This window comes from Trichomycterus rosablanca, chromosome 4 (assembly GCF_030014385.1).
Source record: "Trichomycterus rosablanca isolate fTriRos1 chromosome 4, fTriRos1.hap1, whole genome shotgun sequence".
In the NCBI taxonomy this organism is placed as follows: domain Eukaryota; kingdom Metazoa; phylum Chordata; class Actinopteri; order Siluriformes; family Trichomycteridae; genus Trichomycterus; species Trichomycterus rosablanca.
The window spans coordinates 49,414,671-49,431,887 of NC_085991.1; the positions used below are offsets into that span (position 1 = coordinate 49,414,671).

Sequence of the window (17,217 nt, forward strand, 5' to 3'; positions counted from 1 at the left end):
GCAGGGTCAGCCATCGTACGGCGCCCCTGGAGCAGACAGGGTTAAGGGTCTTGCTCAAGGCCTGGATTTAAACCGACAATCCTCCGGTTGATAGCCCAAAGCTCTACCCGCTAGGCTACCACTGTCCCTATCACAGGATCACAGGACTGCATGCTAATCAGGTCTTGTTATGAATAAGTCCGACACACAGCTTCACACTAATCTGCTGGGGGGCTTTTCGGGCTGTGTCCCAAACCGCTGCCTCTGTGATATAAATTGTGTAACTGTATAAGTTCAGTCCTGAAACGTCATCATCATCATCTCTCTTCAATCCTTTCTCACTCACCCATACTTTGTGCATGAGGTCGGCTTCGCGTACGGAGAGCCACGCCCCGATCTCTGCGCTCCTCCACTTTCTGTACAGGCACCCTGGACAACCAAGGTTGATAACCCCTCCCCTTAGTCCGGTCTTTCCCACCCGGCAGACTGGAAGCCAACCGTGCCTGCTAGAGGGCGCCCGGTAGCAGAGCCGAGATTCGAACCCCGGAGCTCGGAAAATCACCACATGTTCTGATCCGATCTCTGTTACTTCCTCACAGTCGAGACTCTCAGACAGTTGATCTTCAGAGATCTTCAGGATGGGTGGAGCCACGATTCCGATGAAACGCCCACCAACGAGACGGCCAACGAAGCGAGCCCGTACACGGACCGGCCTGAAGCTGAGGAGCCCGAGTCCAACACCGGTCAGAGTCAGAACCAGATCATAGAGGATCAAGCTGACGCTGACGTACTGGAGGCGGAGCGGCCGGCGGTTCAGCTGGTCAGAAAAGGTGAGAGCTGATTCTGATCACGGCGCTTCTTCGTAGAAGAAAATCGCAAAATATAGATGAATATATATACAGTATATACAGTGTATCACAAAAGTGAGTACACCCCTCACATTTCTGCAGATATTTAAGTATATCTTTTCATGGGACAACACTGACAAAATGACACTTTGACACAATGAAAAGTAGTCTGTGTGCAGCTTATATAACAGTGTAAATTTATTCTTCCCTCAAAATAACTCAATATACAGCCATTAATGTCTAAACCACCAGCAACAAAAGTGAGTACACCCCTTAGTGAAAGTTCCTGAAGTGTCAATATTTTGTGTGGCCACCATTATTTCCCAGAACTGCCTTAACTCTCCTGGGCATGGAGTTTACCAGAGCTTCACAGGTTGCCACTGGAATGCTTTTCCACTCCTCCATGACGACATCACGGAGCTGGCGGATATTCGAGACTTTGCGCTCCTCCACCTTCCGCTTGAGGATGCCCCAAAGATGTTCTATTGGGTTTAGGTCTGGAGACATGCTTGGCCAGTCCATCACCTTTACCCTCAGCCTCTTCAATAAAGCAGTGGTCGTCTTAGAGGTGTGTTTGGGGTCATTATCATGCTGGAACACTGCCCTGCGACCCAGTTTCCGGAGGGAGGGGATCATGCTCTGCTTCAGTATTTTACAGTACATATTGGAGTTCATGTGTCCCTCAATGAAATGTAACTTCCCAACACCTGCTGCACTCATGCAGCCCCAGACCATGGCATTCCCACCACCATGCTTGACTGTAGGCATGACACACTTATCTTTGTACTCCTCACCTGATTGCCGCCACACATGCTTGAGACCATCTGAACCAAACAAATTAATCTTGGTCTCATCAGACCATAGGACATGGTTCCAGTAATCCATGTCCTTTGTTGACATGTCTTCAGCAAACTGTTTGTGGGCTTTCTTGTGTAGAGACTTCAGAAGAGGCTTCCTTCTGGGGTGACAGCCATGCAGACCAATTTGATGTAGTGTGCGGCGTATGGTCTGAGCACTGACAGGCTGACCCCCCACCTTTTCAATCTCTGCAGCAATGCTGACAGCACTCCTGCGCCTATCTTTCAAAGACAGCAGTTGGATGTGACGCTGAGCACGTGCACTCAGCTTCTTTGGACGACCAACGCGAGGTCTGTTCTGAGTGGACCCTGCTCTTTTAAAACGCTGGATGATCTTGGCCACTGTGCTGCAGCTCAGTTTCAGGGTGTTGGCAATCTTCTTGTAGCCTTGGCCATCTTCATGTAGCGCAACAATTCGTCTTTTAAGATCCTCAGAGAGTTCTTTGCCATGAGGTGCCATGTTGGAACTTTTAGTGACCAGTATGAGAGAGTGTGAGAGCTGTACTACTAAATTGAACACAACTGCTCCCTATGCACACCTGAGACCTAGTAACACTAACAAATCACATGACATTTTGGAGGAAAAATGACAAGCAGTGCTCAATTTGGACATTTAGGGGTGTAGTCTCTTAGGGGTGTACTCACTTTTGTTGCCGGTGGTTTAGACATTAATGGCTGTATATTGAGTTATTTTGAGGGAAGAATAAATTTACACTGTTATATAAGCTGCACACAGACTACTTTTCATTGTGTCAAAGTGTCATTTTGTCAGTGTTGTCCCATGAAAAGATATACTTAAATATCTGCAGAAATGTGAGGGGTGTACTCACTTTTGTGATACACTGTATATACACAAATTTACATCACCTTCTAACGATTGAATTTATGCATTTTAGCCACAGCATTTTTTTTCTTTCTTTATAATGAAGTCTTTGGAATTATATCTTGGTATAACTTTGCAGCAACAGTTTAGGGAGGGTCCTTTCCTCTTCTTCCAGCAAGATCTATAAAGACATGAAGAAAAGCTCGGTTTAAAGAAACCAGTCCTGACCTTTGGAATGAACTGGAACATCAACTATGACTTTCTCGACCAACATCAGTGCACAGCCATGGAAATTCTCTTTTCATTTAATGGGCACAAATTCCCATAGACATACACTATATTGCCAAAAGTATTCACTCACTCATTCAAATCGTTGAATTCAGGTGTTCCAATCTCCTCCATGTCCACAGGTGTATAAAACATTTACATTTTCAGCCTTTAGCAGACGCTTTTATCCAAAGCGACTTATGCCTGGTTCACACTACACGATCTTTGCCCTGATTTACGCTCGGATCTCTCGCTGAGCGTGAGCGCTCGGCCACCGGATCGAGATTTCTAGCACGTCAGATATCTGATCCGAGTTGCACATCTGGCAATGAGTGACATGTCGAACAGCCAATGAGAACGCAGGATACGGTGTGAGAGGAAACGCAGGAGGAGTGTAAACAGGTGGGACAGGGGGATGATATAGTTTATATCAGAATACACCGGCACACACACGTTTTACAGTATTTCTGACCTGATCGTTCTCTACAAAACATAAGACCAACACTGCTTTGTAAAATTATTAATTAACCTCCAACTTACTACAGAACAATCCAAACTGTTCGTGTTGCCAAATCCACTCAGATTCATTTATTTTTCTTCCTTGATTTTACGCTGCACATCAGCGCACAAACTTTGATCGCTCGCTACTTGTTGACGTGCATTTTTGGACGTGGTATCATTAAACCCCTCGTCACTTCTCGCGTTTGTTTTCGTGACAGAACGTAGTTTGGGAGACCAGAGAAGCTCGCCTGTGATTCCAGTTAGTGATAGATGGTGTAGTGTGAAACCCCCCTATCGCCGATCAGTCGTGTAGTGTGAAATACACACCCACTGAAAGACTCCCGATTACAAGAGATCCAGTCGTGTAGTGTGAACTGTACAGCGACCCGACAAATCAGAAAGTCGTGTAGTGTGAACTTGGCATTACAGAACTGCTACAGTAAACAATTGAGGGTCAAGGGCCTTGCTCAAGGACCCAACAGCAGCAACCTTTGGATTACTAGTCTTAGTGCCTTAAACGCTAGGCTACAACTGCCCAAGCACCTCGGCATGCAGACTGCTTCTACAAACATTAGTGAAAGAACGGGTTCGCTCTCAGGAGCTCAGTGAGTTCCAGCATGGTACCGTGATGCCACCTGTGCAACAAGTCCAGTCGTGAAATTTCCTCACTACTAAATATCCCACAGTCGACTGTCAGTGCTGTTATAACAGAGTGGAAGCGATTGGGAACGACAGCAACTCAGCCACCAAGTGATAGAGGCCACGTAAAATGAAATGACGGGGCGGGTCATTTTCAGTCAGAGTCAGAACCAGATTATGGAAGCTGATGCTAACTCACCGATGGTTCAGCTGGTTAGAAAAGGTGAGAACATATTCTGATCACTGCGCTCCACAAAGCAAGGTCCATACAGACGTGGACGAGCGAGTTTGGTGTGGAAGAACTTGACTGGCCTGCAGAACAACCCGATAGAACAACCTTTGGGATGAATTAGAGCGGAGACTGCGAGCCACGCCTTCTCGTCCAACATGCTCACTGTGTTAGCATTGTAAGCGAAGACCGACGGAATCGCTGGCATCACTGTCCAAGTAGCGTATCCGAATAACCTGACTAAAGTCGATGCCTTGTTAGAATCCTCTCTACTGAGGCAGCTGCCTGTGTAGTAGGCATCAGACAGCAAGGCAGCTCACTAGGTTTTCGAACAGAGCCATTAAGTGTAAGGCAGGAATATTCTGGACACTCCAGTCCACTGTGAGGCTTTAACCTTCCTCCCTCCCCACCCAGACACAGCCAATCAATGTACAGGATGAAATGTTGAGCTCTAAAAGAAATGAAACAGCATTAATCACACAGGTATTACTGTGTCATTAACTGTAACACCTTTGATTTAACTTGTAACGTGTGTGTGTGTGTGTGTGTGTGAGGAGTACATATTAATTGAAAAGATCATTAATTAATTTGTGATTTTTTTCCTCTCTATTCTCTTCTCTCGATCTCTCTCGTCTCTTTGCACGTGCTCAGAGCAGTTGTGATGAAACTAATGTGATTTAAATCTCCTCTTTCTTTCCTGCCTCTCCTCACCCCCCTTCACACACACACACACACACACTCTCACACACGTCCGCTGACATTCTCACACAAACTTCCTGCACCGCTTTTTCATCTGCATCCTATTTTGCACACTTCTAACACACACTGTGATCTCATTATTCCCCTCACCACACACACACACACACACACATGCACGCATTCACACACTTGTTCTCTCTCTTCCTGTCCTCGGTGCACAGCTATGGGTGTGGGCTCTTCCTCTATTCCTGATGACATCCCTGATGTCACCGCCGACCAACCTTCTGAATCAAAAGGTGGGATCAACAAACGCTCATCCACAGATTCACGACGATTCCTTCAGTGGTTTTATTCAGACGTTGCCTCAGTAGGAATGAGTGAGATGCTCCTGCAGGTCTTTCAGGATTAAAGTCACTGCAAACGCTTCAAATCATTCAGCCAGAACATTAGGACCACCCCAGAACTGTTCATGGTGCTGTATATTACATCACAATTGTGCATGTGAGGGTGAGGAATCTATCCAATGCCCGGTTGATGGTAGTTCAGCAGGCATTGAGCAGCCACTGACCATGGTCTCTGATGGCAGAGGACTTGAATGCTGTATAAATGTAATGTGGCTGCCCATGCCAGTCCTGTCCACTCTTAAAAGCACCCACAATGGGCACGATCTTGGACGACCAGGCACATGCACATCCTAATATATACGGTCCACCTCACAATGTACAGAAGATAAAGAACCTACAGCTAATGCTCCACAGGACTCCACATGACCACTTCAGATGCCTTGTGGAGTCCATGTCTCGTCAGATCGGAGCTTTTGACAGCATGTTAGACGGGTGGTTCTAATGTTTTGGCTCATCAGTGCTTTATGCAGTTACTGTTTATTAGCTCAGTTCAAGACATTGTCAAGAAAACGTAAAATGTGGCATGTCCCAAAACTTATGGCACAATTAACATTCTTTTTTCTAATATGTATAACTGAGCAAATCTTTAAAATGGTGCATAAAATGTAATTACAATTTAAAGTAAGTTTTTTAAAATTTGACTCTAAATTAGCCGCTCAGGTGGCGCAGCGGTGAAGTACGCTAGCGCACCAGAGTCGGGTTTCTAGATACATCGTATCGAAACTCAGCTCTGCCTTTCCGACCGGGTCGGGCGGCAGTATGAACAACGTTTGGCTGTTGTTCAGGGTTAGGGGTAGAGTCGGAGCATTGGTCCTCATAACTGGTGCGACTGCGGCCCCTGCTGGTTGGCTGACGGCGCCTGCACAGGGCTGAGGAATAACATCGAGGGGGGTGTGGCCCTCTCGGTGTATGAACTCGGCTCGTGCGGGTGAAAAATGCCGGCTGTACTGACTGCGTGCCGGAGTCAGCCGAGTGCTGTCCTCAGTCGGCGGCAAAGGGTCGAATCAGTATAGAGGACTCAATCAGGGTAATTGGACACGATTAGAATGGGGATAAAAGTTGGGGGGAAAAAGTGGGAAAAAATAGATAATAAAAAAAAAATTATTGACTCTGACATTCAAAAATTCAAATTGACTTTGAATTATTTTTAGAGCAAAATGAAGCATTTTTTCGCCTGTGCAGAATGCATGGGTGAAGAGGGGTTCCGCTGAGCAGGAGAGGCGTGAGCAGAAATATACTCAACTCAACTGCAATCAGGAGCAAATTGGGAGAAAATGGGAGAAAGTGCATCAATAAAGTTGAAAAAAAAAACGTTTTTAATTATTGAGGTGTAGATGTGACATCTGGTTTCTCTTTTTTCTTACCGATTGTAGTGGCACATTGTAAACTCTATAGTGCTACACACTCTGAAGATGAGTTGTGGTTTCAGGAACTTCCCCCTGGTGGATCATTAGGGTGTTTGATGTGGTTCTGTAGAAGTTTCAATTTGATACTTCAATAATCGTTTTGTCCCAGTGAAATCAAAGAAGCTTCTTTACCTTTATCATGATGGGTGGCACGGTGGCTTAGTAGGTAGCACTGTCGCCTCACAGCGAGAAGGTCCTGTGTTCGATCCCAGGTGGGGCGGTCCGGGTCCTCTCTGTGTGGAGTTTGCATGTTCTCCCCGTGTCCGTGTGGGTTTCCTCCGGGTGCTCCGGTTTCCTCCCATTGTTTAAAGACGTGCAAGTGAGGTGAACTGGAGACACTAAATTGTCCATGACTGTGTTCGATATAACCAGCAATATTTTTTCCTAACTTATTTTAGTGACCCAGTACTTGTTTTTCTTATTTATTAATTTTTTTTTGCATGTTTTATGGTCCTTATAGCCGATCTGACACAGTTTTTGTGTAATTGACACAACCCTCGTATTTCTATCCAGGCTTAGGACCTTAATTCTTCTCCCAATAGCTGGACTGTTTCAGCTTTGCCGCCCCCTCTTCCTCAGACATGGCTGATTATGTCTGTGTAGATGCCCAACTGGCCGATAGCACCACTGAGATTCGAACCCCTGATCTCAGCAGCAGTGGGCTAGCATGATATACCACTTTGGCTTTTTTATTTTTGTTATTTATTTTTAAACAACTGAATGTACACACTGTATACACGTCTGCTTTAGGAAACATCTTCTACCTGGTGATGCCCACTGACCAGATGGGCGCTCTCACAGAAGAGAGCAGCACGGACGAGGCTCCAGAAGAGACGCCGGTGTCCTTACAGCAGGAGGAGGAGGAAGAGCAGGAGACAGCGGAGGGGCTCAGCCGGTCAGGGTCTGGGGTACGGCGGTGCCTCATCAAGAACGTGGATGAGATCTTTCAAACGATTGAGGAGCTGCAGAAAAAGCTGCATCAGCTGAGGGTAAAGTGGAAACAGATCACAGTCGGGTTTACATACAGCTGCTGCATTTAGAGCTGCAGGTTAAAATTTACCCTGTTCTTCAATGGTCAGGACCCCCACAGAGCAGGTATTATTTAGGTGGTGGATCATTCTCAGCACTGCAGTGACACTGACATGGTGGTGGTGTGTTAGTGTGTGTTGTGCTGGTATGAGTGGATCAGATTTTTAAACACCTCACTGTCACTGCTGGACTGAGAATAGTCCACCAACCAAAAATATATCCATCCAACAGCGCCCCGTGGGCAGCGTCCTGTGACCACTGATGAAGGTCTAGAAGATGACCGACTCAAACAGCAGCAATAGATGAGCGATCGTCTCTGACTTTACATCTACAAGGTGGACCAACTAGGTAGGAGTGTCTAATAGAGTGGACAGTGAGTGGACACTGTATTTAAAAACTCCAGCAGTGCTGCTGTGTCTGATCCACTCATACCAGCACAACACACACTAACACACCACCACCATGTCAGTGTCACTGCAGTGCTGAGAATGATCCACCACCTAAATAATACCTGCTCTGTGGTGGTCCTGTGGGGGTCCTGACCATTGAAGAACAGGGTGAAAGGGGGCTAACAAAGCATGTAGAGAAACAGATGGACTACAGTCAGTAATTGTAGAACTACAAAGTGCTTCTATATGGTAGGTGGAGCTGATAAAATGGACAGTGAGGTGGTTTAAATGTTATGTCTTACCTCACAGGCACCACCTTCATAACAAGGGCGGTGATTGCTCAGTGGGTTAATGTACTGGACCAGTGATCAGAAGGTTGCTGGTTCAAGCCCTTTCACAGCCGACTTGCCCTTATTGGACCCCTGAGCAAGACCCTTATGTCTTACGCCTGCACTTCATCTGTGTACAACTGTAAATCACTTTGTATAAAGGATTCTGCTCAATGTGGTAAAAAAATGAATGTTAATACCAGCCAGGGTGGCTCGGCGGGTAGCGGTTAAGGTCAGGGCTGTCGCGCTAACCGCAATTTTGAAATAACGCGGTATAGACCAGCCAACCGCAGGGCATGCCAAGCAACCGCAACACCGCGGTGTTCACGTTTTTTCTTTCTTTCTTTCTTCTCTTTTTTTTTTTTTTTGTTGCAGGGTCCATCTTGTTTTATACGCTTACATTCGGGCGTAATAAATGTTAAATAAATTCATAATGAAAATGAGCTAAGAGCGACATTTTCCCGCAACCTGTTCGCATGTGTTGCTGTTGAGCGTCAGGCTTTGTGTTTTAAAATGTAAACAATCGCAACATGAATTATAGGCAAGTTTATTAATGATTAAATTGAGTTCACACTCAATAAAATACTTGTAATTTAGACTATATTCAAACAGCCTTGGCGTACTAAAACACTTAATGACGGTTAATATGGCAGTGCAGCCTGCAAATATTCTCTTGCTGGCTTGCTGGAATGATTTAAATGTATTTTTTCGTTGAATAAAAATGTATTGAAATGAATAATAACTTACAATGTAGTATATATTGTTATGTTAATTATACCTACTAAATAGATGGTTAATAGTGGCGCGATAACCAGGCTAGATTTGCTTTGCTGTGTAAAGTCGCATGCAGGATCAGTACACGTGTGTATTAGTGCAACAACGGTAACGTCGGGAACATCTCTACCCCACTCAGATCCTCTCTAAACCACATCAGGTGAACATGTTGGTTCTTCTAGCGCGCATGATAACGCAGGTTTAAACTCTTACAGACTTTATTCTTTATTTTATTTCTTTTTTTTACCATATTTTGATTAGTTGTGCGTTTAAAATATTTAGCCTAAACTCTTTTTTTTTTCCGTTTCACAGTGTATATCTAGCCGAGGCTAGAAGCTAAATTTAAACCTTTTTTAATAGAGAAAAGACGCACATCTTAGCTCTGTTCTGTATTTAACATTAAACACGCATTTCATTGGTCTTAAAGCTGCCTCATCTTTGTCATTATAAAGCAATAATATACCGAATCATAGCCTAACAATAAAGCTTGTTTATATAGCTCTAAAATCCAGATCAATTAAGTAATTTTCAAAAAAAAAAATATCACCGCATACCGCGATATTGAGACAGGCTGAATATCGCAAGGGGAAATTCTTTCACCGCGACAGCCCTAGTTAAGGTACTGGACTAGTAAGTAGAAGGTCACTGGTTCAAGTCCTACCACTGGCCCTTGAGCAAGGCCCTTAACCCTCAATTGCTTAGACTGGATATTATAAGTCTCTTTGAATAAAAGTGTCTGCTAAAATGTAAATGTAAGAAGCTCCTGGGTTCGATTCCCAGGTGGAGCAGTCAGAATCCTTTCTGTGTGGAGTTTGCATGTTCTCCCCATGTCTGTGTGGGTTTCCTTTCTTCCTACAGTACAAAGACGTGCAAGTGAGGTGAATTGGAGATGCAAAATTGTCCATGACTGTGTTGAGCTGATGAATCCTGTGTAATAAATAACTTCGTGTCCTGTCATGAATGTAAATAAAGTGTAAAACATGACAATAAAATCCTAATAAGTGAATATCAGCCTGGTTGTATCTGCACCCTGTGCTAAAGTGAATTTGAGTCGGTTTAAGTGTTTATCTGATCGTTTCCTTCAGGATTTATAGGATGAGAAAGTCATGTGGTGTTTCTGTCTGCTTTTATCACCCCACAGGAGATCGAGGTAGACCATTACAGAATGATGCAGACCGCAGAGACGACGTCACAGTCCATCAGTCCCAATGCAGACGAGCACATCCACACGCCTGCCTCCGTCAGCAGGACGCCATCTATAGACAGAGGAGCGGGAGATGGTGGGTTCCTAAACACACAGCATACATTTACAGCTTTAACAGGAACACCCTCCACAGAATCAGCTACAGTGGTGGCCATACTCTGATCACCTCACTACAGCTCATCACACTACAAGATCCATCCAACTATAATAACAGACAGAATTCAAAACCCAGAGAACGATGGGAACAAATCATTTACACAAGATGCCCTACAGGACACCATCCTCCCTCATAACTACCTGCTAAAGGGGGCGGCACGGTGGCTAAGTGGGTAGCGCTGTCGCCTCACAGCAAGAAGGTCCTGGGTTCGATCCCCAGGTGGGGCGAGCGGGGTCCTTTCTGTGTGGAGTTTGCATGTTCTCCCCATGCCGACGCTTTTATTTAAAGCAACTTACTGTACTGTGACAGTATACTGTCTAAGCAATCGAGAATTAAGAGCCTTGCTCAAGGGCCCAACAGTGGCAACCTGGCAGTAGTGGATATTGAACCAGCGACCTTCTGTTTACTAGTCCAGTACCTCAAACTCTAGGCTACTGTATGTACTGGGTAGCACTGTCGCCTCACAGCAAGAAGGTCCTGGGTCCGATCCCCAGGTGCGGCGGTCCGGGTCCTTTCTGTGTGGTTCGCATGTTCTCCCTGTGCTCGGTTTCCTCCCACAATCCAAAGACGTGCAAGTGAGGTGAATTGGAGACGCTAAATTGTCCATGACTGTGTTCGATATAACCTTGTGAACTGATGAATCTTGTGTAGTGAGTAACTACCGTTCCTGTCATGAATGTAACCAAACGTGTAAAACATGACGTTAAAATCCTAATAAACAAACATACAAACCTGCTGAAGGGAGACCAAAAACATGTTGACTCTGACTTTTTAAAGATGGATGGAACCTTTTATTCAGCCATCAGCCATAATAATAAGCAGAGCAGCTGAAATGTCGTTAAGAATTGAACAAACAAACACCTGTTAGCAACTGTTGTGGTTGAAACACTTGAATTCAATCATTAGAAGTGATGTCCCAGTACTTTTGTAGTTTATATATCAAGTTATATCTACTGTATAACCAAATCACTTCTGAGTATGAAATGATGTAGCTTTTATCCATTTGAGACTGAGGTGTTAGACACCACCCTCACCAGCTGAGAAGAACGATTTTACATTTCAGAACAGCTCCAGAGACTCGTACACTCTTCTGTGTGAATACACACTTCCCTTCACTGAGTGGACGTTGTGTCGTTCACACGTGCCGACCTGACGCAGCGGTTCATTGTTTTAAACCCATTTACACACAAACGACCCAGTTAAGCTAACGACCCATTATTAAAACCATTCAGTGTTTCACACTCGTTACGGGGCGACACGTTTTTATTTCTCTCATATAAATCTGTAGGTATTTTTCCTCTTTAGGATCGGTCTTACTGACGGCCATGGAAGCAACCAGTTTTGTGTTGATCTGGACGTATGTTTTGGATCACTGTCCTGCCCTGACGACCTGTTTCTAAGTTTCCTGACAGAGGCAGACAGATTTTGATTTGAAATGGTCCTGGTATACCAGGGGCTTAGTAGAAAAAACAGCCCCACAAGATCACAGACCCTCACAGGCATCAGGTTCTTTTCAGTATCACGGTCATCTGATGACCCGTCTGCTTTCTCACATGAAATTAACCTGGTAAATCAACAGTGGTAGTACTGTATGGACTAAAGAATGTAAGGCTAATGGCAGTGGTATGGGACAGTGGTAGACTAGTGGGTAGAGTTTTGGGCTATCAGTTTAAAGGTTGAGAGTTTGAATCCCAGCTCTGCCATGCAGGGGCCCATGCAGCCAGTGTTGGGTCCTTGAGCAAGGCTCCTAACTCTCTCAGCTCCAGGGGTGCCGTTCAGTAGCTGACCCTGACTATGCCTGTATTCATTATATTTACATATACAGGTGTGCAGTGGAACGAAATTCTTTCTTCGCATATCTAAGCTTATTTGGAAGCTGGGGTCAGAGCGCAGGGATTCAAATTCTCAAATGTTCAATTGATAGTCCAAAGCTCTACCCACTAGGCTACCACTGTTCCATGCATACGTGAAGGGCTTGTAGGCTGTTCAGCCGGCTTGTGGTGACCTAACACATTAGCCAAACATCCATGCTGGGTGTTTTCTTTAATTTAGCTTCTTTAAATGAGGTGTTGTTTATGCCAGACCTGATCTGGGACCTGATCCACCTGGTACTGGACTGGTAGTCAATGCAATAAGCAGAGTCCCAGTCAGCAGGTACCAAGAGTAATGCAGTAATTACTATTGTGGGCGAGCAGTCACGAAAGCATTTCACTGCCAGTGAACACTCCTCAGTTCAAAACTAGTCATTGTCACCGGTCATCTGGGCGCCATCTAGCGGGCATAATCGGCAGTGCCTGCAGCAGACACGTCTCTGCTAGGGAGGGCTGACCGGACTATGTGGGTGGGGTCTTTAAACGCTGTGTAAGGACCCTGATTGGCAGATAGAGAGGCGCTTGTGCATGGGTGAAAAAGGGTTCCGCTAAGGGCTGTGCGTGGGTCAGGGGAGGTCGTAAACTGCAATAAACCCACCTTGACTGCAATCAGGGATCCCCCAGCAGGGGGAGACAAATTGACTACGCTAAATCAGGGAGAAAATGCATAAATAAAATAGAAAAAAACCTTTATTTGAATGAATTATTGCTGTATTATTGTCTTCTGATTGAATAACTGTGACGTGGTTCTGTGTCTCCCGGACATCACAGGTAAAGAAGGAGGTCCGACAGAACCGGCTCAGCCCGAGATCCACTCGACAGGATTCTGATCCGAGAGATTTCACACATTCAGAACTAGGGGACCAGCATATCAGCTGCCTCGTGCATATTATGTAGCCTCACCTCCAATCCCAGCATGCTTTGCTTTCGGGAGGAAACAGAACGGGCGAAATTCTGCGTGTCGTTCTTGTCGTCCACCTCTGGAAGCGGGACAGAGGACGGAAGAACCTTCAGCACCTTCGTGTACGGGAAGGAAAAGAAGAGAAAGAAGGAACGTGAGCGGAGATTCACGCATGTGTGTATGTTAGATCAGGTGGAACGTTTCGGTTCGTTTGTTTTATTTTGAGAGGATAAATGAAGGTAAGAAACGGTGGATGGATTAAAGAACGTGATGCTGATGCTCAGTGGAAGGAACAGACAGAAGAAACGCTGAAGGAACAAGAGGTCTCATAGGACCAGCTGTGGAAATGACTCTGCTCTGAAGGATCCCAGCACTTTACCTCCTCTATATCTACTCTCGCATCCACCTCGTCCAGGTTAAAAAGGGTTTTTCGGTTGGAATTCAGGATCCCACGATGCACCTGTGTTCGCTAAACCCACCACTGCTCGCCTTACGCGGCTTTCAGACGGAAGTCGTTCAGGTTCTTTTGCACTGCGACTCCTGCGATATTTACGGGGTCTCTAGTAACCGTGTTGCATTACTGTTATAATCGTAGCTGATCTTTGTTTTGTGAACGGACACTCTGAGTTAAAAGAGCGGTCGGGGGGTTTGTTGCTTCGTCTTTATAGCGGAAAGAAAGACACGCACAGCAAGTTAAGCCTGGTTTATACTTCAGCTGGCGTTCTGACACTAAAAAGCTTCAGTCTAGCACATACGCTCCATCAGAGCTGCTTATAGAGCCGCATACATCAAACGTCAGACAGCGTAGAGCGTTCGGTGCTTATTTGAGCCATTTGAATCAAACCCTGGAGAATCCAGATTGTCCAGAACATCTAAAGAGCTGTTGGATCTTAAATACTGTGATTTCTCTGTCAGAAGTCTTTTAAATACACAACGAACGTTAGAAATGATTGTTCATCATTTATCAGAACGATTGATGGGCAAGTCGTAGCGTAGCAGCCCTTGAGCAAGGCCCATAACCCTCGATTGCTCAGACTGTAGACTGTCGCTGTACTGTAAGCCACTTTGGATAAAAGGCGTCTGCCTATAAATGATAGAAGATTCTTCAGTCTGGTCTGTAAAATGCTCCGAAAGTGCTCCTGGAGATCCATGAAACCAGCAAACGAAAGCTTGGAGAGATCCCGGATCAGAACATCAGTAAGAGCTTGTTCAGACCTGCCGAACGCTCTACATCAAGTGCTTCTCCGAATGCACTTCAGAAATCTCTCTGTGGGTTCAGGGTTTATCGGAACAGGGCGTCCAATTCCCCGATTGCGTCATGCTTCCTCTCCACCAATGCTTTGATTGAGGAGAACAAAGCTAACCCACGGCCCCTCCGACACGTGGGCAGCAGCCGTCTGTGTACGGAGAGACACACCCTGAGAGCACGCTTTTCCCGTCTCTGTGCAGGTGTCAGCAGTCAGCCAGCAGAGGTCGTAGTTGCATCAGTCATTAGAGTCCCTATCCGGCTTAATATCCGACCCCTGTATGAACAACAGGCCAATCATTGTTCATGTGGCCGCTCAGCCCACCCGGCAGGCAGAGCTGAGACTCGATACGATGCCACCTGAGCAGCCCAGAACAGTAGGAGTTTAGTAGGCTAACAGGATGCTGCCAACTATGACTGGCTCGATGGGTAGCACTGTCGCCTCACAGCAAGAAGGTCCTGGGTTTGATTCTCAGGTGGAGCAGTTTGGGTCCTTTCTGTGTGAAGTGTTCTCCTCGTGTCTGTGTGGGTTCGTCCCACAGTCCAGAGACGTGAAAGTGAGGCTAATTGGAGATACAAAATTGTCCATGACTGTCTGATGAATCTTGTGTAACCAAAGTGTAAAACCCATGTCGTTAAAATCCTAAATAAATAATAATAAATGAATAACGATGACCGGTTCCCACTGAACAGGGTCGTCGGTCACTTCTGCTCTCTGACTGGAATCGCAGTGTGCCCCCCCCCCTCAACACCCACCCTCCTGAAGTCTGTACAGATGGAAGCATAAACCAGGCTTAATGCAGCGGTCACTAGCTTTGCACCACAGCATCACTACTGCAGCAGGCACTACTGTATTGCTGTCCGTGCTGAGGACTCGTTTCTGTTCGGAGATGTTTTATCTAACGTCATGTCGTGTTTTAGAGGAAACGCTGTGAAGATCTTCTCTCCCCTCGGCCAGGGATCCACGGCTCTTCCACACAGGGTGCATTTACATCCACACTGATAATCACACCAGTATCTGATAGCTTCAAGATCTCATGAGTAACAAAGCAACCTGGATTTAATTCTAAGTGGTAGTTCAATGGTTAAGATACCGGACTAGTAATCAGAAGGTTGCCAGTTCAAGCCCCTCCACTGTAGGACCCCTGAGCAAGGCCCTTAACCCTCAATTGCTCCAATTGTATTCGGTCATAATTATAAGTCACTTTGGATGAAAGCGTCTGCTAAATGCCTTTAATATAAATTGGAGGATACTGGGATACTCGCCTCGCAGCAAGAAGGTCCTGGGTTCGATCCCCAGGCGGAGCGGTCAGGGTCCTTTATGTGCAGAGTTTGCATGTTCTCCCACAGTCCAAAAATATGCAGTCAGGTAAATTGGAGACACTGAAAAGCTGGGATAGGCTTCAGTAACGCGCGACCTTAATTGGATAAGCAGTTAAGACAGTGAGTGAGTGTCTGATGTCCACCTAGTGTAACCTACTGACTGACCTCACCACCGGTCAGTACACCAGTACCAGAGTTTTGGCAACATTTTGACATCTTATTAAGCAAATAGATTTAAAAAATAGTGGTAAGTTCAGTACTGCATACTAAGGCTTGTTGCTGAACATATTGTGTAGGGCAGTGAAGGGACGTCACCTGTAGCTGGTCGTTCCAGTATGAAAATGATTTGCTCACACCGAACCTCTGGGGTAACACGATACTTCAGTATGTAAGCGGTGTTTTATTTAAAAGCCGTGATGCTACCACCTCACTACAGTAAAATAACTACGTTTGGCCTCATTAGTGAAGGAAACGTGATTGATTTGCCGTTATCTGATCGCACCTGAAGCTGTTGATTGGATTGTTGGTGAAATCTGATCGCGTGCAGTTATCAGATGATCGTGTGGATGGAAATGTACCTTCAGCTTTGAGAAGCTCACAAGTGTTTGTGGTGGAAGCTTCCAGCAGGAGAATCTAATTCATTCAACACTATAGTGAGAAAACGTCTCTTCAGTCTCGGTAGCCTGTAAAACCAACGTCCGTCATCTAACTGGTGTCCAGTTTCTGTTCTACAGCAAAGGTTCATGGGTATGAGGGGATATTTTTTGTTTATTTGGGAAGTGGGTGAATAACTACTGTGTAACTCAGGTGGAGAAATGATGCTCCTGTTACTCTCTTTAGCTTTAACTTTCATATCCTCACCAGTTCCTCCTCCTCTCCTTCCAGTTCAGTTTCACCCTTCCTACTTTCCTCTCCATCTTTTCTTCTATTCTCTCCATTCTCTCTCTCTCTTTCTCTTTCTCTCCATCACTGTATCTTTCTTTTCCCTGCATCTCCACTTCTGTTTACACTTCATGTAAAATGCACAAAGAATGAAATGAACCGGAGCCTGTGCAAACTACTGTCTGCATTAAATTCTTTATTATTATTATTATTCTTATTTTGTCCAAGTGTGTAATATAGACACTGTGCCATGTTTATATGTTCCTCTATGTAAAGCTTTAGTTTTTTCATGGGTTTTATTTGTAGATATGGGACGACGTGTAAATTATTTTATCTTCCTCTTTAAAAAGGTGAGATGGTTAGCGCCACCGAAGGAACCTGTAAAGTCGTGTTAAATACTCCTTTGTTTTGTGACATTAAAAAAGGAACTGTTGGAATTAAAAATAATAACAAACGACAA

At 45.2% G+C, this 17,217-nt stretch overlaps 1 protein-coding gene across 8 annotated transcripts in view; it reads left to right on the forward strand.

The window, feature by feature from the left end:
• The window catches only part of arhgef11 (Rho guanine nucleotide exchange factor (GEF) 11), a 72,476-nt gene extending 55,259 nt beyond the window's left edge, over nucleotides 1-17,217 (forward strand). For 6 of the 8 annotated variants that reach the window (XM_062994439.1, XM_062994443.1, XM_062994440.1 and 3 more), the window contains 5 exons: nucleotides 579-809; nucleotides 5,064-5,138; nucleotides 7,403-7,641; nucleotides 10,315-10,453; nucleotides 13,177-17,217. In XM_062994439.1, the coding sequence (XP_062850509.1) occupies nucleotides 579-809; nucleotides 5,064-5,138; nucleotides 7,403-7,641; nucleotides 10,315-10,453; nucleotides 13,177-13,235 (743 nt within the window). In that variant the 3' untranslated portion in view covers nucleotides 13,236-17,217. Of the gene's footprint in view, nucleotides 1-578; nucleotides 810-4,799; nucleotides 4,855-5,063; nucleotides 5,139-7,402; nucleotides 7,642-10,314; nucleotides 10,454-13,176 lie in introns of those variants that run through there. The other 2 variants (XM_062994445.1, XM_062994447.1) reach the window with 2 other exon arrangements.